Here is a 17,535-nt window from a genome sequence, read left to right as displayed (position 1 = left end):
TTATTCACATTTTTGTCTTTATGATATTAACTATTACTGAAAGAGGCCTATTTTAAACTTCCTACTATATGTATGGATTTGTCTATTTCTTAATATCAGATATTGTATTTTTACAGTTATACACTGTTCATTTGGTTTTTTTGTTTTAGATTACAATTTTCTGGTGTTAAATGGGTTAATTTATGATACTCTATTTAATGACACAGAAAATAGTCCTCGAAAATAAGCTTTCTGGTCCATTTCTGGACCAAATTTAACCTTTCAACAGTGTTGTTGAAAACGTGGGTAATTATTTTCCTCATGCTCTTCCTTTTCCATCAGCAATCTACTTTCAACCAAACATACTTCAATATTTAAAACACATTGCTACTGCTCAGTGTGATCTCTATTTTGCGGAAAGAATAGTTGTCTGCATGATAAAAGGGGGTGATAGTCACACAAAAAAACTGAATTGGTTACATTATATGCTTTCTGGCCACATTTCATAACTGTGTCCATTGTATAAAAGGAGAGGGAAGAAAGTTTGATAAATCCACAGAACAGTTTCTTCTTCTTCCAGAGAAGAAAACAATCATAACTACTAGTTTGAAAGGGCTCAGCCTCAAGTTTATAGTGGCTGAAGAAGACAAATATAAAGCTTTATGGCAGCTGTCCTAACTAATCATAGACTCCATAGACTCATATGAGCAATACACAGGCCTGACAACTATATTTCTGATCGATTTCCTAACTCAACATTCATTTGTATTTCAGGGAAGGCAGTCTAAAAGTAGAACATCTGACATAAATATTTGTGGCTCAGTCCTCACTGGAAATAACTTAAACATATAAACAAGTCAGGAGGAAGCTGGGCGAGGTGGCTCACACCTGTAATCCTAGCACTTTGGGCGGCTGAGGTGAACGGATCAAGAGGTCAAGAGATCGAGACCATCCTGACCCACATGGTGAAACCCCATCTCTACTAAAATACAAAAATTAGCTGGGCACGGTGGCGTGCGCCTGTAGTCCCAGCTACTTGGGAGGCTGAGGCTGGAGAATTGCTTGAACCCAGGAGGTGGAGGTTGCAGTGAGCCGAGATTGTGCAACTGCACTCCAGCCTGGCGCCTGGTGACAGAGCGAGACTCTGTCTCAAAAAAAAAAAAAAAGTCAGGAAGAAAAATCCAAATAATAAGTTATGCACAACTTGTAAGATGTTTTGTTCCTACTTAGAATTTGAAAATAAATGAATTCTACCACAGGGTGGCCAATAATAATGTTTTCACAAACTGCAGGTCATCATCCATTAGTGGGTTGTGAGATATATTAGTGGGTTCAGACATACTTTTAAAAGAATGATATAGAACAAACTAAAAGAAATAATACCAGAATGTATAGTAAAAGTACTGTTTCATGAATTTTTTTAGGTACACATATATATATGAAATGTACATAAACAACTAAAAGGTATTTTATATTATAGGTTACAAGTAAGAAAAAAAGTTCATATAATACTGATCTAGAATCTACCAGTAAGACAAGCTTAGTTTTTCAGAGTAGGAGCAAAACTAGGAAGAATATTTTTAGACATTTTTATAAGATTACCTAAAGATCTAAGATTTTAAATAACTATGTATTTAAATTTTAGATGGCAAAAATTCATTTATTCAAAAAAGACTATTGTTTATCTTTTATATACCAGGCATGGATCTGTGTGCTAGAAATAGAAAATGGAATAAAACAAAGTCCCTACCTTCAAGAGGTTTAAACTCTAGTAGAGGTAATTAGTCATGGCACCAAATGCTAGGCTAAGGTGCTTTATACACATTCTCACTTGAGGCTCCTAATCTTGTGAGTAGATAGTATTTATCTTAATTTTATATATGTGAGAATTGAGGTTTAGAGAAATTCAGTAACTTGTCCCAGATTATTTCTCTCTCTTTCACCCATAGCCCCCCCCACACACACACATGTACACAAACAGCTTAGGTTGTGATTCCAACCTAAGGCAATGGGATTCCAAAGCTCTCTTTCTGCCACTACACTGCACTGCCTTCTACTGCACTGCCCTCTACTGTTCTTCTATCTGCAAGAAAATGAAATATAACAATGTTCTGCCCAAGAAAACTTCTAAAAGTTACAAAAAACCATGATCTTTGATCAAACAATTCCAATTATAAATTGACTGCCCTTCCTTAAATTGTGTATGTTGAAAGAAGGCAATTCTTTTTTGTTTGTTTTCTTGGAGACAGGGTCTCATTATTTTGCCCAGGCTGGGCTTAAACTCAAGATCCTCCTGCCTTGGCCTCCCAAGTATCTGGGATACAGGCACACAACATGGCTTAAAAGTTTACCTAAAACTACAGTTCAGTTTTTATTAAATCTGCTTTGGAATAAACATACTAAAACATCATATGATTTTTACAATGTCTTCAAAACTGTGAAGAAAGAATGGTAGGCAAATGGCATACAAATCAGCACACTGTGATTTAAAAAAAAAGGCAGCCGGGTGAGGTGGCTCAGGCCTGTAATCCCAGCACTTTGGAAGGCTGAGACAGGTGGATCACCTGAGGTCAGGAGTTCAAGACCAGCCTGACCAATATGGTAAAACCCTGCATGGCAGGAATTCAGTAAATATTTGCTATATGAATAAATTATATTGCACAAGTTAGTTCCTCTCTCAGGCCTTAATTTTCTCTAAAACAAAAGGGTTGGACTAAATCAATACATTCACTTTCAGCTCTAAAGGTCTATACTTCTTTAAGCTAGAATTCCTAAAGATATCACATAGAGCATCAGTAAAATTACTCAGCTGGGCAGGTGGCTCATGCCTATAATCCCAGCACTTTGGGAAGCTGAGGCAGGCAGATCACTTGAGGCCAGAAATTCAAGACCAGTCTGGCTAACATGGCAAAACTGGCCTAACATGGCCCAAATTCAAGACCAGTCTGGCCAACATGGCAAAACATGGCCCTGTCTCTACTAAAAACACAAAAAAATCAGCTAGTGCAGTAGCTGCAATCCCAGATACTTGGAGGCTGAGGCATGAGAATCATTTGAACTCAGGAGGTGGAGGTTGCAGTGAGCTGAGACCACACCACTGTACTCCAGCCTGGGCAACAGAGCAAGACTCTGTCTCAAAAAAAAAAAAAAAAACAACACTCCAGGTCCAGGACATCCGGGTTTTTTGAATACATGCCAAGTCACAAGGTTTCACAACATCTTACTCATTAAACACAATGAATTCACCCTGTTGAAACTAAAACCATCACAGCTTCTCTTGAAGGGGAAACTGCTCAATATTTGCTGAGGTAGGAAGAGAAATAAGCTATTTATTGTCTAAATAATATAGAACATATCTGACCATTCAGCTAAAACAAAAAAAGTTGATGCTCATAAAAAAAAAATAATAGTAGCATAATTTAGTTTCTTCAGATGTTTGAATAATCAGGAAAATCTGATGATAACCAGCTTACCAAATAATTGCTGGCATTAATACCAAAGTATACCTACTTTTGGTAGAGGCAGGATATTTATTTTTTAAGTAGTATGAGACAGATTTACTTTCCTCAATTAATTGTCAATTAGAAATTACTTTCTAACCTTTTACAAATTTTTCCAAAAAGACAAATTTATTTACCCCATTATTTTAAGTAACATCATCTCAAATTAATGAAGCAACTTGACTAGATTATAAAACCACCAGTTCACAAAGTTAGGTTTTATTAAATATACTAAATAAAATGTAAAAAATATACATTAAAGTAAGTCCCTTATCTATAAAAAAATTTTAAATGATTTTCAAATCACCTCTAATTGTTAGGGGAGAAGGTTTAACTTCTAAATAGTATGTCAAACCTCTTTTTGAATGCTTCTTACATACAAGAAACACTGGTAGAAACTATAGGAGGATCAGAAAACTCTAGAAAGTGATAGCAGCAGCAGGCTGGAGGGCTCGGGAAAGAGGCGGACAGCCATCCCCTTCTGCTACCACCCTTCACAGTCCGCTGCCCTGGGGGCTGCTGCAATGGGGTCAGGCCCGGAGCAGCACAGCAGGGGAGTAATGTAGTCAGGCAGACAGGGACCCTATGTGGAGCTGGGGCCATGCTTCAGGGGCGGGGTGGGAGGCAGGAGCGGCTCCAGCTTTGGGGACCTGGCCAGCAGCGCAGCCACTGTGCCCACCCCACCGAGGGTGCTGGGTTCCTGGGCCTTGGGCGGAGGCTCTGCATAGGCCACCTGGGGCCACGTCCCTGGTGTCTGCCCTGTATGGGGTGACCTCCAAGCCTGACACTTCTGATGGCCAGGCCCAGGGCCTGCAATCTGCTCCGGGCCACCCCTTAGCCCCAGGGCAATGGGGTAGCTTGGGGCAATGTCAGCCCTGCCCCAGATACTGGCCCAGGCACAGCAAGGATCAGGAGCCCCCACCCCAGGCTGTCAGGGGATACGGCTGGGGGTGCATGCTCCACAGAATCAGCAGGAGCCAGGAGAAGGCAGCAGCTGCACCCCCCAACCTTCTAAGTCTCCCTTACCCTTGCAGGCTCGGAGATGCCTGCTCCTGCTGCCTGGCCTCTCCCCATTCCTGCCTCTGTTCCTATCTTAGAGTGGAGTGGGGTTAGAGCTGACCTAGCACGGGGGGCGGGGGGCGGGAAGCACATTCTTGGGCAAACTGGGCACTGAAAAGCATGGGGGATGTAACCAAGGTTAGGAACTGAGGGCGACTCAGCAATGGCCTATAGGTGCCCCTTGGCACAAGTAGCCTGGGCGCCATGAAAGGCAGAGGAGGCAGACCAGCTTCTGGGTAAAAGGGAGCAGGTCCCTGGCAAGGCCCCACCTTCAGGCCAGGGAGGGCATAAAGGCTGAAGGCTAGGCTGCAAGTCCCAGAGACTGGAATGGGGATTTGTGGTACCTTTTTCCAGGCTGCCCGTGGCCACCCATGAACCAATTGGCATACACTTCCTCCCCTCTGAGGTCCATAAAAGTCCTGGCTCAGCCAGAGCAAGGCAGAGGATGGAGAGGTGATGGGACATCCAGCTGCAGAGAGGAGGAGCTACCCTCTCTGCTAAAAGCTGAACACTCATCAGGATGACCTAACTGTAGAGAGGAGCCACCCACTCCAGGACCTCCTTTGTGCTGAGAGCTGAACACTTGATGGGGCAACCTGCCTATAGAGAGGGAGATACCCACTGAGAGTCTCCTCTGAGCTGTTCTAACACTCAATAAAGCTTCTCGTTGTCTTGCTTACCCTCCACTTGTCTACATACCTCATTCTTCCTGGATGCAGGACAAGAACTTGGGCAAAGGCACCACCAGACACAGAGGTTTCCAGCCAGAAAAACAACACCCCAAAGATAACATAACAAAAGTATTAAGTTCTCAAACTTAGTGAACCATTTTGGGTAAACATGGCTTGATATAAAAAGTAAAAGAGTAATTCAAAGGTTTAAATACACATTAAGAGACATGTCATAGACACTTTATAATGTGACTGCCAATAAAAAGGTAAGGAAGACCTAAGGCATTTCACCATGGACAGACTCTGAGAAAACAAAAAATTTACACTGATGACATTTACATTGGTTGACTTGTTCCTTCTAAGTTCCCTCCACATCTACATCTGTGCATAAAAACAAAAACGTTATTATTCAAAGTATACCTAAAGTTTCAAAAGAGTAATAGCTGTTTTCATAATATTTAAAGAGAAAAGGTAACAATTCAAGCTTGCACTAACAATTTTTGCCAGGAACAGTGGTTCACACTTGTAATCCCAGCACTCTGAGAGGCCGAGGTGGGTGGATCACCTGAGGTCAGGAGTTTGAGACTAGCCTGGCCAACATGATGAAACCCATCTCTACTAAAAATACAAAAAAATTAGCTGGGTGTGGTAGCAGGAACCTGTAATCCCAGCTACTTGGGAGGCTGAGAATTATTTGAACCCAGGAGGCAGAGGTTACAGTGAGCCGAGATCGTGCCATTGTACTCCAGCCTGGACAACAAGAAAGAAACTCCATCTCAAAAAAAATTCTTTAAAAAATGACATTTCATCAGAAATTGGAACACTTATATATTGCTGATGGGAATATAAATGGTATATCCATGATGGAAAATAGCCTATCAAAGCTAAACACAGAATTACCATTTGACCCAGCTATTCTACTCCTGGTTATATATCCAGAAGAATTGAAATTAAGGACTCATACAGACACTTAAACGCCAACATTCATTATAGCATTATTCCCAGTAGCTGAGGTGGAAACAATCCAGTGATCGTCAATAGATGGATAAACAAAATGTATTATTAACATAGACATTCAAGGAATATTATTCAGCCATAAAAAAGGAATGAAGTTCTGATATCTGCTACAAAATGGATCACCCTTAAGAACATTAAGAAAAATAAGCCAGATGCAAAAGGAAGAATATTGCTTGACTCCAGTTACATAAAATATCTAAAATGGGCAAATTTACAGAGATAGAAAATAGATTAGAGGTTATCAATGGCTGCGGGTAAGGGATACAGAAGGGAGTGGGAATTATTACCTAACGCTTATAGAGTTTCTGTTTGGGATGATGAACAAGTTTTAGAAACAGTGGTGATAGTTGCACAACATTGTAAAAATTAGTGCCAGAGAGCTCTATACTTAAAGATGTTTAAATAGTTAAACTGGCAAATTTATGTTTTATATATATATATATATATATATACACATATATATATACACATATATATATACACATACACACACACACACACGTTTTACCACAATAAAAAACAAAAACAGCATTCCATGATCACATCACAGATTAAAATACAAAAGGAAAATGTGCCTTTATGTAAAATGGAGAGATCTGGGCTGGGTGAAGTGCCTCATGCCTATAATCCCAGCACTTTGGGAGGCTGAGGCAGGAGGATCACTTGAGGTCAAAAGTTTGAGATCAGCCTCAGCAACACAGCAATACCCCATCTCTAGAACAAAAATTAAAAATTAGCTAGCATGGTGGCACGTACCTCAGGAGGATCTAGCTACTCAGGAGGTTGAGGCAGGAGTATCAGTTGAGCCCAGGAGTTTGAGATTACACTGAGCTATGATTGTACTACTGCACTGCAGCCTGGGTAAAAGAGTGAGACCCTTTCTCTTAAAAAAAAAAAAAAAGTATTTTAAAAATTTAAATGGAGAGACCTGGTTGGCAGTGGTCATCATATTAACCAAGCTATCCAACTTGGCCACTTGCAGCTGGACATTATGTATTTCCTGATATTATGTGCAACATGATCTATATAATAACCTTGCTGGGAAATCTGATTTAATCTTATCATGAAGAAAGTGACAATCTAGATTATGGGATTTTCCATAGGACTATTAGCATGGTCTCTTTACAAGAGCCAAATGCAATGCTTGAACCTTGATTGGATCCAAGATCTGGAGAAAAAGGGGCTACCGAGGATACTTTGGACATAATGGGGGAAACTGAGTTATGGACAGCATGTGGTATGACAGTATTGAATTACTGTTGATTTCTCAGTTATGGTAATAGTATAGTTGAACAGGAAAATGTCCCTGTACTTGGGAAATACATGCTAACGAACTTAAAGTGTTATAAAATCTGCAACCTACTTTCGGATGGTTTGGCAAAAGACTGTGTATATGTGTGTGTGTGCATGCATGTGCATGTAGAGAGAGAGAAAAAGTGAAAGAAGGAGAGGGAAGGTATCTCTGGGGTAAGATAATAGTGGTGATTTTAAAGGAAGGACAGATAGGTGTTCATGTAGTCCTTCAATTTTGCTGTAGGTTTGAAATTTTCAAAGTAAAAAGAAATATTTTTAAAAAATTCGATTTCTACAAAGTTTCTTCTTTTCTGCTCAGAAAACACATAAGAAAACTCAAAGAACAAAAGGGAAAATGTAGCAAATTCAATGCTTTGCATACCTTCCACATCATACCAATGTGCACCATTTGTGATTCCATCTTTGAAACTCTCGTCTTCATCTCCTGGACAATGAGGCTCACCAGTTTTCATTATGGGATGGTTTGAAGCATAAGCTTTTGCCAAGTATTTAAAGACTTCATCATCTGAGGTTTTGCTATAGAATCCAGTGGCCTTATGTTCTGGAGAATCATCAAAAGGATAGCTTGCTACCACTGAGCCACCATGCAGATTTCCAGAAAGTACAAACCTTTGAAAATACAACCAAATCACATATCACTAAAAAAGGACACAAAACACCATGCATTACACGAAATCTTTTAGAAATAAACTTCTTTATCTCTCTTGACCTAGAAGACAACGCTATCAGCTGTTATCTGTTATAAGGAGACAACAACAAAAAAAGAAAGTGGAAAGAAAGCATTACCAAAGTAAAATTTCAATTTAAGATTTCAAACAGCTTTAACGGTTCAGGTTAACCCAAAGTAACTTTAAAGAGTTTTCCCTCGTTGAAAAAATATCTGAATAACACAGTATAAATTAATATTTCAGGAAATGTCTTATATAGGGAATTCCAAATTCATGTATTAGGTTGAACCACATGAGCTTTGAGCGTGCCAGTATTCCCCATTTTTTTTTTTTGGTAGTGATGGGGTCTCACCATGTTTCCAGGCCTCCCAAAGTGCTGGGATTACAGGCATGAGCCACTGTGCCTGGCCCTCACCCATTTTTTGACCTGAAAAATGACAATTTCATATAGTTCAGCCTACGACTTGTATTTCATATGTAAATTTCATAGAAAACATGGCTGGTATATATAAATATCCATTGTATATATGTTAGGTTAATAACTTTTATGCTTTTTACATTTATTGTCCAAAGAGAATTTTTAAGATAGGGAGTCTAATTTTAAAAAGGATATTTTGTTTTTCACTCCAGTTTCACAATATACTAAATTCGCATTTTCAAGAGAGAAGCCACAGTTGAGGAGATTCAGGAAAAAACAAACAAACAAAGTAAACAACCTGATACAGGGAGCTGCTTACAGAGAAAAACAATATACTATATTCAAAGACCAGCCCTCCATTGCATAACTGTAGAAGCAGCACTCTTTCAAGGCCCAGTGTTTCTGATTGGGCCATTAAAAAATAAATTAACATGGAGACAAGGCTGCTCCCAGAAAAGAAACATTTTTTTTTTAATGCTTCTACTTTTAAGTGAACCAATTTGCAATTTGGTCAAATTTATCTATCTAGAAATACTGAAGAATTCCTTTTATGGCAAAAGCTAAAGGCAAAAAAAATGCCTAAGTCCTATTTAAGCATCTTTCCCTTATATAACAGCTTAAACCATTACTATCAGTAGAGATTAAATACTTTTCTCTTTCCTGCCTTTCTGTTGTTGAAATTAACTGACCTACAGAAATTCTAAGGGGGTTGATATATAACATTTCTCTATATGCTTGAAAGAAAAGTAAACCTATCATGTATAATTTTAAAGATTATTTTAAGCATGATCAGTAGTACTATTCCAGAGAAGATCAAATAATGAAAATTACATGTAACACAAAATCTGTTCATCCGAAGGTAGATCTTGGCCAGTAAGGACAGTGATTAAACACTAGCATAGACTATGAAAAGAAACTAGCTAAAAGCTAATATAATAATAATTAGCACCTTTCCAGACACCAGAGAAGAATGCCATTTGGTGTAGTGGCAATGGCACAGGCTTTGGAGACAGACAAATATGGGTAAGAACATTCCGTCTCCCAGATCTGTTGCTCACCATTAATATAATCAGGAGAAGTTACTGCCTCTAAATTCACTGAACCTCCGTTTTCTTCTCATTTGTAAAATGGGGATTAATGCTACCTGTTTCCCAGGGTTGTTATGAAAATTAATTAAGATAACACACATGAAACATAATCTGGCATAAAGACTGCTTTATACGCCTGTTCAACAAATGTTCATTTCTTCGGAGATACCTAGCATCCTGTTTAGGGAATCACTGCCTTACAAACTGTCATTCGACTTCCCACTTCCACTGCCAGTCCTTGGGAAATTGAATGATACAAAAACAAGAACTAAGTAAATATTCTAACTTTCTAACTCCACCCTACCCACCTGTTCCCTATAGCTAAGGTGTTAACAGTTTACTTTCTGGTTTGTAATTCTAACATAATTTAAGTATTTCTCCCCCACTGACTTTGGGAAAGTTGTAAGAAGGCTGGGGCAGCTCAGGTAATCCATTTGGCAACAAATATTTCTTGAGTATCAACTATGCGCTACATGATGTTCTAGGTACCAGGGATCTGTGAACAAAACAAACAAACAAATGCTCTCTGGGCATTCATATTCTAGTAAAATAAAATGGATAACTGAATATTCTAAATAAGCAAAGCATGCTACTTTAATTACACATGTTAACTAAAACTTGAAAATCCAAGATTCTCTACAAAATGCTGTTTTTCATTTTGTTCAACATTTCTTGCAACACTTCTCAGAAATATTGTCAAAATGGCCTAACCAAATACTTTGAACAATGAAATATTTGTAATCTACATGAGTAATAAAATTCACTTAAATTGTCCTTATTCTAATTACACAGTTTTGAAAGTACCAATGTCATTCTTACAATGAAGATTTTGAGAGGGAGTAACATCTACTACAATGGCTGTAAGATTATGCTTTGAGTCTTTGTCAAACCAACTTTGCAAATCAACTCCAATCTTATTTGAAGGTATTTAATGGTGTCCATTCAAATCAATTCGCTCAATTGTTTCTCATACTTGTCTTCAGTATCATATATCATTCCTTGCATAAGATTTAAAGTAGCTGGTAAATATATCATAGATATTACAAACAAGTTTATAAATATTAAACAGTTGATCTCTAAATTGACTCTATTATGCTATCTGGATAACCCTGTAGATAGATAACTTTAAAAAAATTAAGAGAATTTGATATTTGACAAATTAAATTTCAAAGATTCAAAGATTCAGATATGTATACTTAAGCCCCCCGAAAAAAAAATCTGCACCCACTCTCAACACTATGATAATGCTTCTCACAAACACATCCAAACATCATTTATATGCTTATCTCCTATGAAAATCTAAGCAGGTATATTCACTTAAAGAAGTATAGTGTGCCAAAAATATAGGGGTCAACTATAAAATCTTTATTTGAATGATAGAGTTAATTTTTTTGATATTTTCTTATTTGTCTCAACATCCATTGGATGAAGTATAAAGTGAAACAAGGAAAATAAACTTAATTTTCCCAAGCAGCAGGAAATAAAGCCTTAAAATTTTATATATTCAAATAACAACAAAAATCTAATTCGAATATAGCTGGGTGAATAGGATATCAAGAAATCTCACAAAATACACTGAAAAAGGTAGTTTTCCCATAAGACTAATGTTTGAGTTTTTAAAAACATCCTATCCATAAAGCTGATGCTATATTTAGGCATCAATATCCAGTTGTGTGTGCTTGTGTTTTTAATTTTATTCACGTCAGTGCTATTGGTTAATAGCAAAGAATATGCATTTTGAGTGAATTCTTGAAGACTGAGTTAGGATAGATATACTCTTCACCATATATAGTCACCTACCTTCCCTTTTTATTAATTAGAGTTACATGTTTGAAGAACAGCCATGATTAGGGTAGTCCACAGCCACAGACCAAAATGATTGTATAGCCTCAAGGTGACTTACACCAAGAGAAAGCTTATTTTCATATTTGGTAACAGCAGAACTAACACTGAAAAGAAAAATCCAGGCACAGAATTTACATCGGTGCAAGGATCAACGCATTTTGAAGGTGCAAGGACAGAGCATTTTAAACATTTAAGCAATGCAAACAGTGCATTTGATATATCATCTCAAAAAGCCCTGGCCATCACAGCTTCTGTTAATAAGTGTGTGTCAAAGTCATATTTCTTATGCAGATGTTCAGAGGTCATGACATGACCGTATCTAAAAGAAAAAACAAAATCCTTCCAGAAAGTCTATCAAGAGGACTTTATCAAGAGGAGTAAAGTAAAAGATGAAAAGACTCAAGAACTGTCCTAACACCCACGAATTTTCTAGATCTTCTATATATAACTGAAATCTTGTAGAAGAAATGATTCCAAGTCCTGCAGGGAAACTTATTTATCTCAGCTGTCCCTCAGAAATCTTTTAATCAAGATGGAATGATTAGCGATTGCTTCAAAAGCCTTATGAAGACACAAAAATGAGGAAATAGTGGCAAAGCTGATGCTTGAAAAGGGGAAGCAATGCCTGCTCACTTCAGACACTATGCCTTCTGAAGTGAGTTCCCTCCCCTTTTATTCCTCTCCTCCTTTTTGCTGAAAATCCTACCCATCTCTGGAGACAGCTCAAGCTCTACCTTTTCCACAGAGATGGTCCATGTTACTGCAGCCCACACACATCTTGCCAGTGGGAACAATTCCTGTAAAGTTAACTGGGTACACAAACATATAAATATTTATAACATTCTCTGGTTTTATACGAATTTCTTGAGGTCCTCATCTTCTATTTTTTAAGGTTTCAAATCTCACGCAATGCTTAGTGACACTCAAAGCGTGTATTAAAAGCGTGACAATTAGCCATTCTGCCCAGGCTAATAAGGTGCACAAATGGCATCAGAAACCCTTCAGAATCTAAAATGAAGCGGCTCACAGATCTGTGAAAGTTCTCCAGCTAAGTCCATGTCTCCTTAAGCTGAGTCAGAGGTAAAAATTGGAGAAAAACCAGTTTCTGTCAAATAGGCAAGAGGAAGATCCTGGAATATCATCTGCCATTTTTGGGCTCCAGTCTCCCTCCGTGGCTAAGAGGACTATCGGGAATCAGATTGCCTAATTCTAAGTCCCAGCCACACTCCTATGTAAATCAGTTAACCAATCTGACCCTCGATTTCCCGGTATGCAAAACTAAGGGTGTCTATGACATCAGGTTGTGGCCAAGATACTGCAGTCACACAGAGACTTAGCACAGTGCCTATAAAATTAGGCACTTTTAATAGAAGATAACAACATTGACAGCTTATCTATAAAATGTGCGAGCTGGCCTAGGTTATCCGTAAGATCTCTTCTCGCTCCTGTCCTATGGCCCTGTAAGAATAGGGACCATAATGTCAGAAAGAAGTGTCCCCTCCAGCATCCCTTGAACAAATAGCCTCTAGGAAGCAATTCTTTGATGATTAGCAGGACGGGAGGCTACGCGGGTAGCCGTTGTGTCCCCGTTACAGGGTGTCTCTCTTCACCTTCGCCACCGCCACCCCTTCTGCCAGCATTGTTTGAGCGCCTACTGGGTGCCGGAGCCAGCCTCGGCCCTTGGGGGCTCACACGGACGGGGAGAGGGGCGGGCAACACTCACTTGTTCCTGCGGATCCACTCGATGAGGGCGCGCACCTCGGGCACCTCGTCCAGGGCGGGGGGCTCGCCGGTGCTGAACTGGTCGGGAAAGCTGCGGTTGAGGTCGCGGCCGCGGCTGTTGTCGCGGCCGCTGGCCCCCGGCGGGCCGCCGTCGTCGAGGCCACAGTCGCCCTCGCGGGCGCGCTCGAAGCCATCCGGGTTGAGGCTGGGCAGCAGGTACACGTCGGTGGTGTTGAGCAGGCGGACCAGGCGCGGGTCCCCACGGCGGTAGCCGGCCGCCAGCTCGCGGGCCAGGTAGATCAGCACCTGGCGCGACACGGTCTCGTCGCCGTGCATGTTACCCACCAGCTTCACCTGCGGCCGGCCCGGCACCAGCGGCCCCGCAGCGTCCGGCCCGGCAGCGTCGGGCCCCGCGTCGCCCTCAGGAATTAGCGACCCCAGGCCGGCCGTGAGGCGCAGCACCCACAGCGGCCGGCCCTCCACCGAGCGGCCGATGCTGAAGAGGCGGGCCAGGCCAGGGGGTCCCGCGGCCGCCGCCTCCCTCAGCGCCGAGCCCAACTCCTCTTCGTGGTAGTAGCGGTCGAACTGGCCCTCGGCCGCCTCGGCGCCCGCGTTCGTCGTTGTTGTCGCCTCCGCCTTCTTGATGTGAGCCGCCCGCGCCGAGCTCTTCAGCAGCAGCAGGCACAGGAGCAACGGGAGCCGCCCCAGCCGCAAGGGCGGCCGCGCGTCCCGGCCGCTCGCCATCTTCCAGCAGCTCCGCTAACCCCAGCTCCGCTCCCACGGCTCCGCGCTCCGGGCGGCCGGGGCCCGCCGGATCCCCTCCGCGCCTAGCAACCCTATCCCGCCCTCCGGCCGCAGCCAATCGCAGACGGGCCTGCTGGAGGGTCACCACCAGGGGGCGGGGCTTCCCTTAAAGCAGCCGATTCCCTCTGGGCCGGCCGGCCGGCCTGCCCTCCTCCCGTCCCGGACGAGTTTGGTCAGCGCCTTCCTTCGCCAAGCTTTTTCTTCTCTTCTCCGCCTCCTTGTTTCCTCTTCTGCTTGTGCGCCGCTTCTCTTCTCGCTCAGTCTCTTCTTTATGGCTTCTCCCCTAAATTATCACCCATTTTTCTCTCAGAACTCCTGCTAGTTCCCTTCCCACCTTTGTTGCTGCGTTTCTCAGCTGCGCTCTAACGCTTAGAACCGAGAATGGAAAGAAACCAAAAGGTTCGAAAGAATCAAAGCGCTCAAAAAAATCAATAGGTTCGAAAGAATCTACGTTCGGACAGTGAAAGCCTTAGCGCAGTCTCCTGGGCGCCTTCTTTCCGCATCCGCCCCGCCTCGGCTGGACCCCGCCGTCCGCGCGGTTGCACGGGACGCCTCGCGGGGAGGAGGGCTCGCACCTCACCGGGCGGCGCATTCCTTTTCAGAGTTGCTGCTTGGAAAGAAGGTGTCTCTTTTATGTCTAGCGGAAATGTGCGACGCTGTAGGCTCCCTTTGTGTTAATGTGGTCTATTTCTTAGGCGTCACCCCACGTTGTTTTACTGCAAATAGGTCCGTGTGTGTGCTGGCCTCGGCCTTCATTAGGCAGATTTAATTTCACAGCTCACCGGCCCACTTCTCACACCTTTCGGAGCAGGTTGTATATTTAACTATGGCCTTGGAGTGACATATTTTAAAACAGCAGGCTTGACATTTCTGGAAACACTTGCTTGGCATTCCTGAACTCATCAGTGTTCAGCCAAAGATGACAATTAGAGAGTTTCATCAAGTCTACAGAAGAGGTCTTTTAAATCAGCCTTGGTAAGGCATTAGTTTCTTTAGCTTGAAGAAACACAGAACTTTATCCCTTTATCGGGTGCGAAATTCTACCCATCTAACAACATAATCGCAATAACTGTGGTATTTCCTTCTTTCAGAGTCAGCTATTTCAGGGCCCCTTCCCTGAACTATGACTGAACCCTAATTCGACCAACAGAGTTCATTCATTCATCAATTATTTATTGAGCAACTTTTATGTAAAAGCTAGGTGCTGGGAAACAGTTCATTCTTCTGCCCAGTCAAGAGATTCAGTGCAGTTTGTGATGAATGCCACAACAGAGGGGTGCAGGTAAGGGAAATCTCCAAACTCGAGGAGGAGGAAAGGAGGAGAGAAACCATGGAGGAAGGGAAGGATCCCAGGCAGGAGAAGAAGCAAACAAAGAAGGCTGCAGGATTTGAGAGCAAATGCCTTGTGTTCTGGGAATTGCATGCAGGGTCAGGATTACTGGTGTGAAGGGGCTCACAGGTGCGGAAGTGACAGAAGAGCCTCACAGGCCAGGCTCCAGGGAGCTACGTTTGATCTGGAAGGCCATGGAGAACCACAGATGGGTTTTCAACTAGTTTAGAAAAATCCCTCTGACGGTAACACGGAAAATTGAATGGGAGGCCTAAGACTTGAGGTTGAGAGACCTGGAAGGAAGCTGCAATCCAGAAAGACATGATGAGACTCTGAATGAGGGCAGTGCCAGTGGAGGTGGAAAGAAGGAAATGGATGTGAAAGACCTTTGGAAAGGGAAGTGGACAGGATCTGGAGAGAGAGAGGATTGTAGGCTGATTTCAATTACAGCCTAAGCAACTTGCAGGTATTCACTGAGGTACAGGCCAGGAAAAAGCACAGGTTTAGGTGAAGATGTTGAATTTAGTATTCTGCCATGGGAGTGAGCGCCATCACTCTGGTCCTGTGAACGGCTCCTCTCCTCCATGCCCTGTTTGATCTAGTCTGCATTAGGTACAGCAGCTGCAACTCATCAGAAACAAAGCCACAACTCTGTACAGAGACACCTCCCACCCCCCAGGAGGGCTCAACTATTACACTCTGCACTTTTCCAGTTATCCAAGTCAAAGAAGCCCCAGAGGACAGGTTAACCTCTAATCAAATATTTCCTTTTCTACCACATTCACTCTCCTTTGAAACCTCTTCCAGCCCCTTTACTCCTGCAGCCTCCTCTAGTGAGGCAGGCTGAAATGTAAATAAACAAGCATGAGAGAAGTGAAATAATATGGGAATGTAGCTTGAGCCAGTGCCCTCCCAGAAATCCTCAGGCCTTCATGGTGCCTTTGAGGCCTCTTTCAGGTCTGCGGCCTCCTTCCTTAGCAGGTACACTGTTGCCTGTGGTTAGAAGTGAAACCCAAAGCTCTGGACCTCAGTCACTGCTCACCAGATGGGCAAAAGAGGGTGGAGGGCAGGCTTTGTGTTTACCTACAGCTGAATACCTCCAATTGTGTCTGAGAAGTCTTGAACCTTGTGACAGGTGTTCCTTTCCTTTTTTGCTGGGATTACAGGCTTGAGCCACTGAGGGAGGTGACTCTTCATTATAATGGCTTTTCTGTGTGTGTTCCAAAAGCATTTTATTACAGAAGTTAAGCACACACACTCTGAAGTCACACTCCCCAGGTTTGAGTCTTGGATCTGTGGCTTGCCAGCTGTGACCTCATGACTCCTCTCTTTATCTTTGAAATGGGAATGATAATAGCACCTGCCTCATGGGACTGTTGTGAAGACAAAATGAGTCAGCCAATGTAAAGGGTTTAGTATAGTGCCTGTTACATAGCTCTTGTCCCGCAGACACATCCAGTCCTTTGTTGTGTCTGTGTTCTATGTCCCTTCCTAGATTCTGTCCTGTGGGAGGAGAGAGACCTCCTTCGTTCATCTTCCAATCCTCCTGTACCTGGCACAACAGACCTTTCACCAGATTGGGTGCTCCACAAACATTTGTCAAATTGAATTTGTAAATCTGCAGGTGTTTGTGCTGGACAATGAGACATTTACAAGTTCCTAATCTATGCTGTGCTTTAATTACCTATGAATCTTGTAAAGAAAATGGTTCTTGGGTCAGGCTGTTCATCTAAAAACTTCTGCCCTAAGACTGTACTTTCAGGGATCATTTCTATAGTTCGTTACTAAAAACTTCTACCCTGTTTTAAAAAATCCAGGTCAACCGTTTGTCATTTCTTGGTGCTGGAAACATTTCAAATCTCTTCTAGCTAAATGTTTGAGGTGATGGCTATCCAGAATGCTCTGATTTGATCATATATTATATGCATGTATCAAAATATCACATGTAGCCGGGCGCGGTGGCTCAAGCCTGTAATCCCAGCACTTTGGGAGGCTGAGGCGGGTGGATTACAAGGTCAAGAGATCGAGACCATCCTGGTCAACATGGTGAAACCCCGTCTCTACTAAAAATACAAAAAATCAGCTGGGCATGGTGGCGTGTGCCTGTAATCCCAGCTACT

At 42.1% G+C, this 17,535-nt stretch overlaps 1 protein-coding gene and 1 pseudogene across 2 annotated transcripts in view; one reads left to right on the top strand and one right to left on the bottom strand.

Annotated features, from left to right (window-relative positions):
- The window catches only part of CPD (carboxypeptidase D), a 72,300-nt gene extending 58,193 nt beyond the window's left edge, over positions 1-14,107 (bottom strand). The window contains exons 1-2 of one of the 2 annotated variants that reach the window (XM_017542036.2): positions 13,283-14,107; positions 7,902-8,149 (exon numbers count right to left, since the gene is read on the bottom strand). In XM_017542036.2, the coding sequence (XP_017397525.1) occupies positions 7,902-8,149; positions 13,283-14,025 (991 nt within the window). In that variant the 5' untranslated portion in view covers positions 14,026-14,107. The remainder of the gene's footprint in view (positions 1-7,901; positions 8,150-13,282) is intronic. The other variant, XM_017542035.2, reaches the window with a different exon arrangement.
- Positions 14,108-17,161: 3,054 nt separating this feature from the next.
- Positions 17,162-17,256, top strand: LOC119473235 (annotated as a pseudogene).
- Positions 17,257-17,535: the final 279 nt, after the last annotated feature.

Source organism: Cebus imitator, unplaced genomic scaffold (genome assembly GCF_001604975.1).
Source record: "Cebus imitator isolate Cc_AM_T3 unplaced genomic scaffold, Cebus_imitator-1.0 Scaffold140, whole genome shotgun sequence".
NCBI classification, from domain to species: Eukaryota; Metazoa; Chordata; class Mammalia; order Primates; family Cebidae; genus Cebus; species Cebus imitator.
The sequence above is the reverse complement of the archived record's forward strand: the minus strand, read 5'-3'. Positions and strand labels throughout refer to the sequence as shown.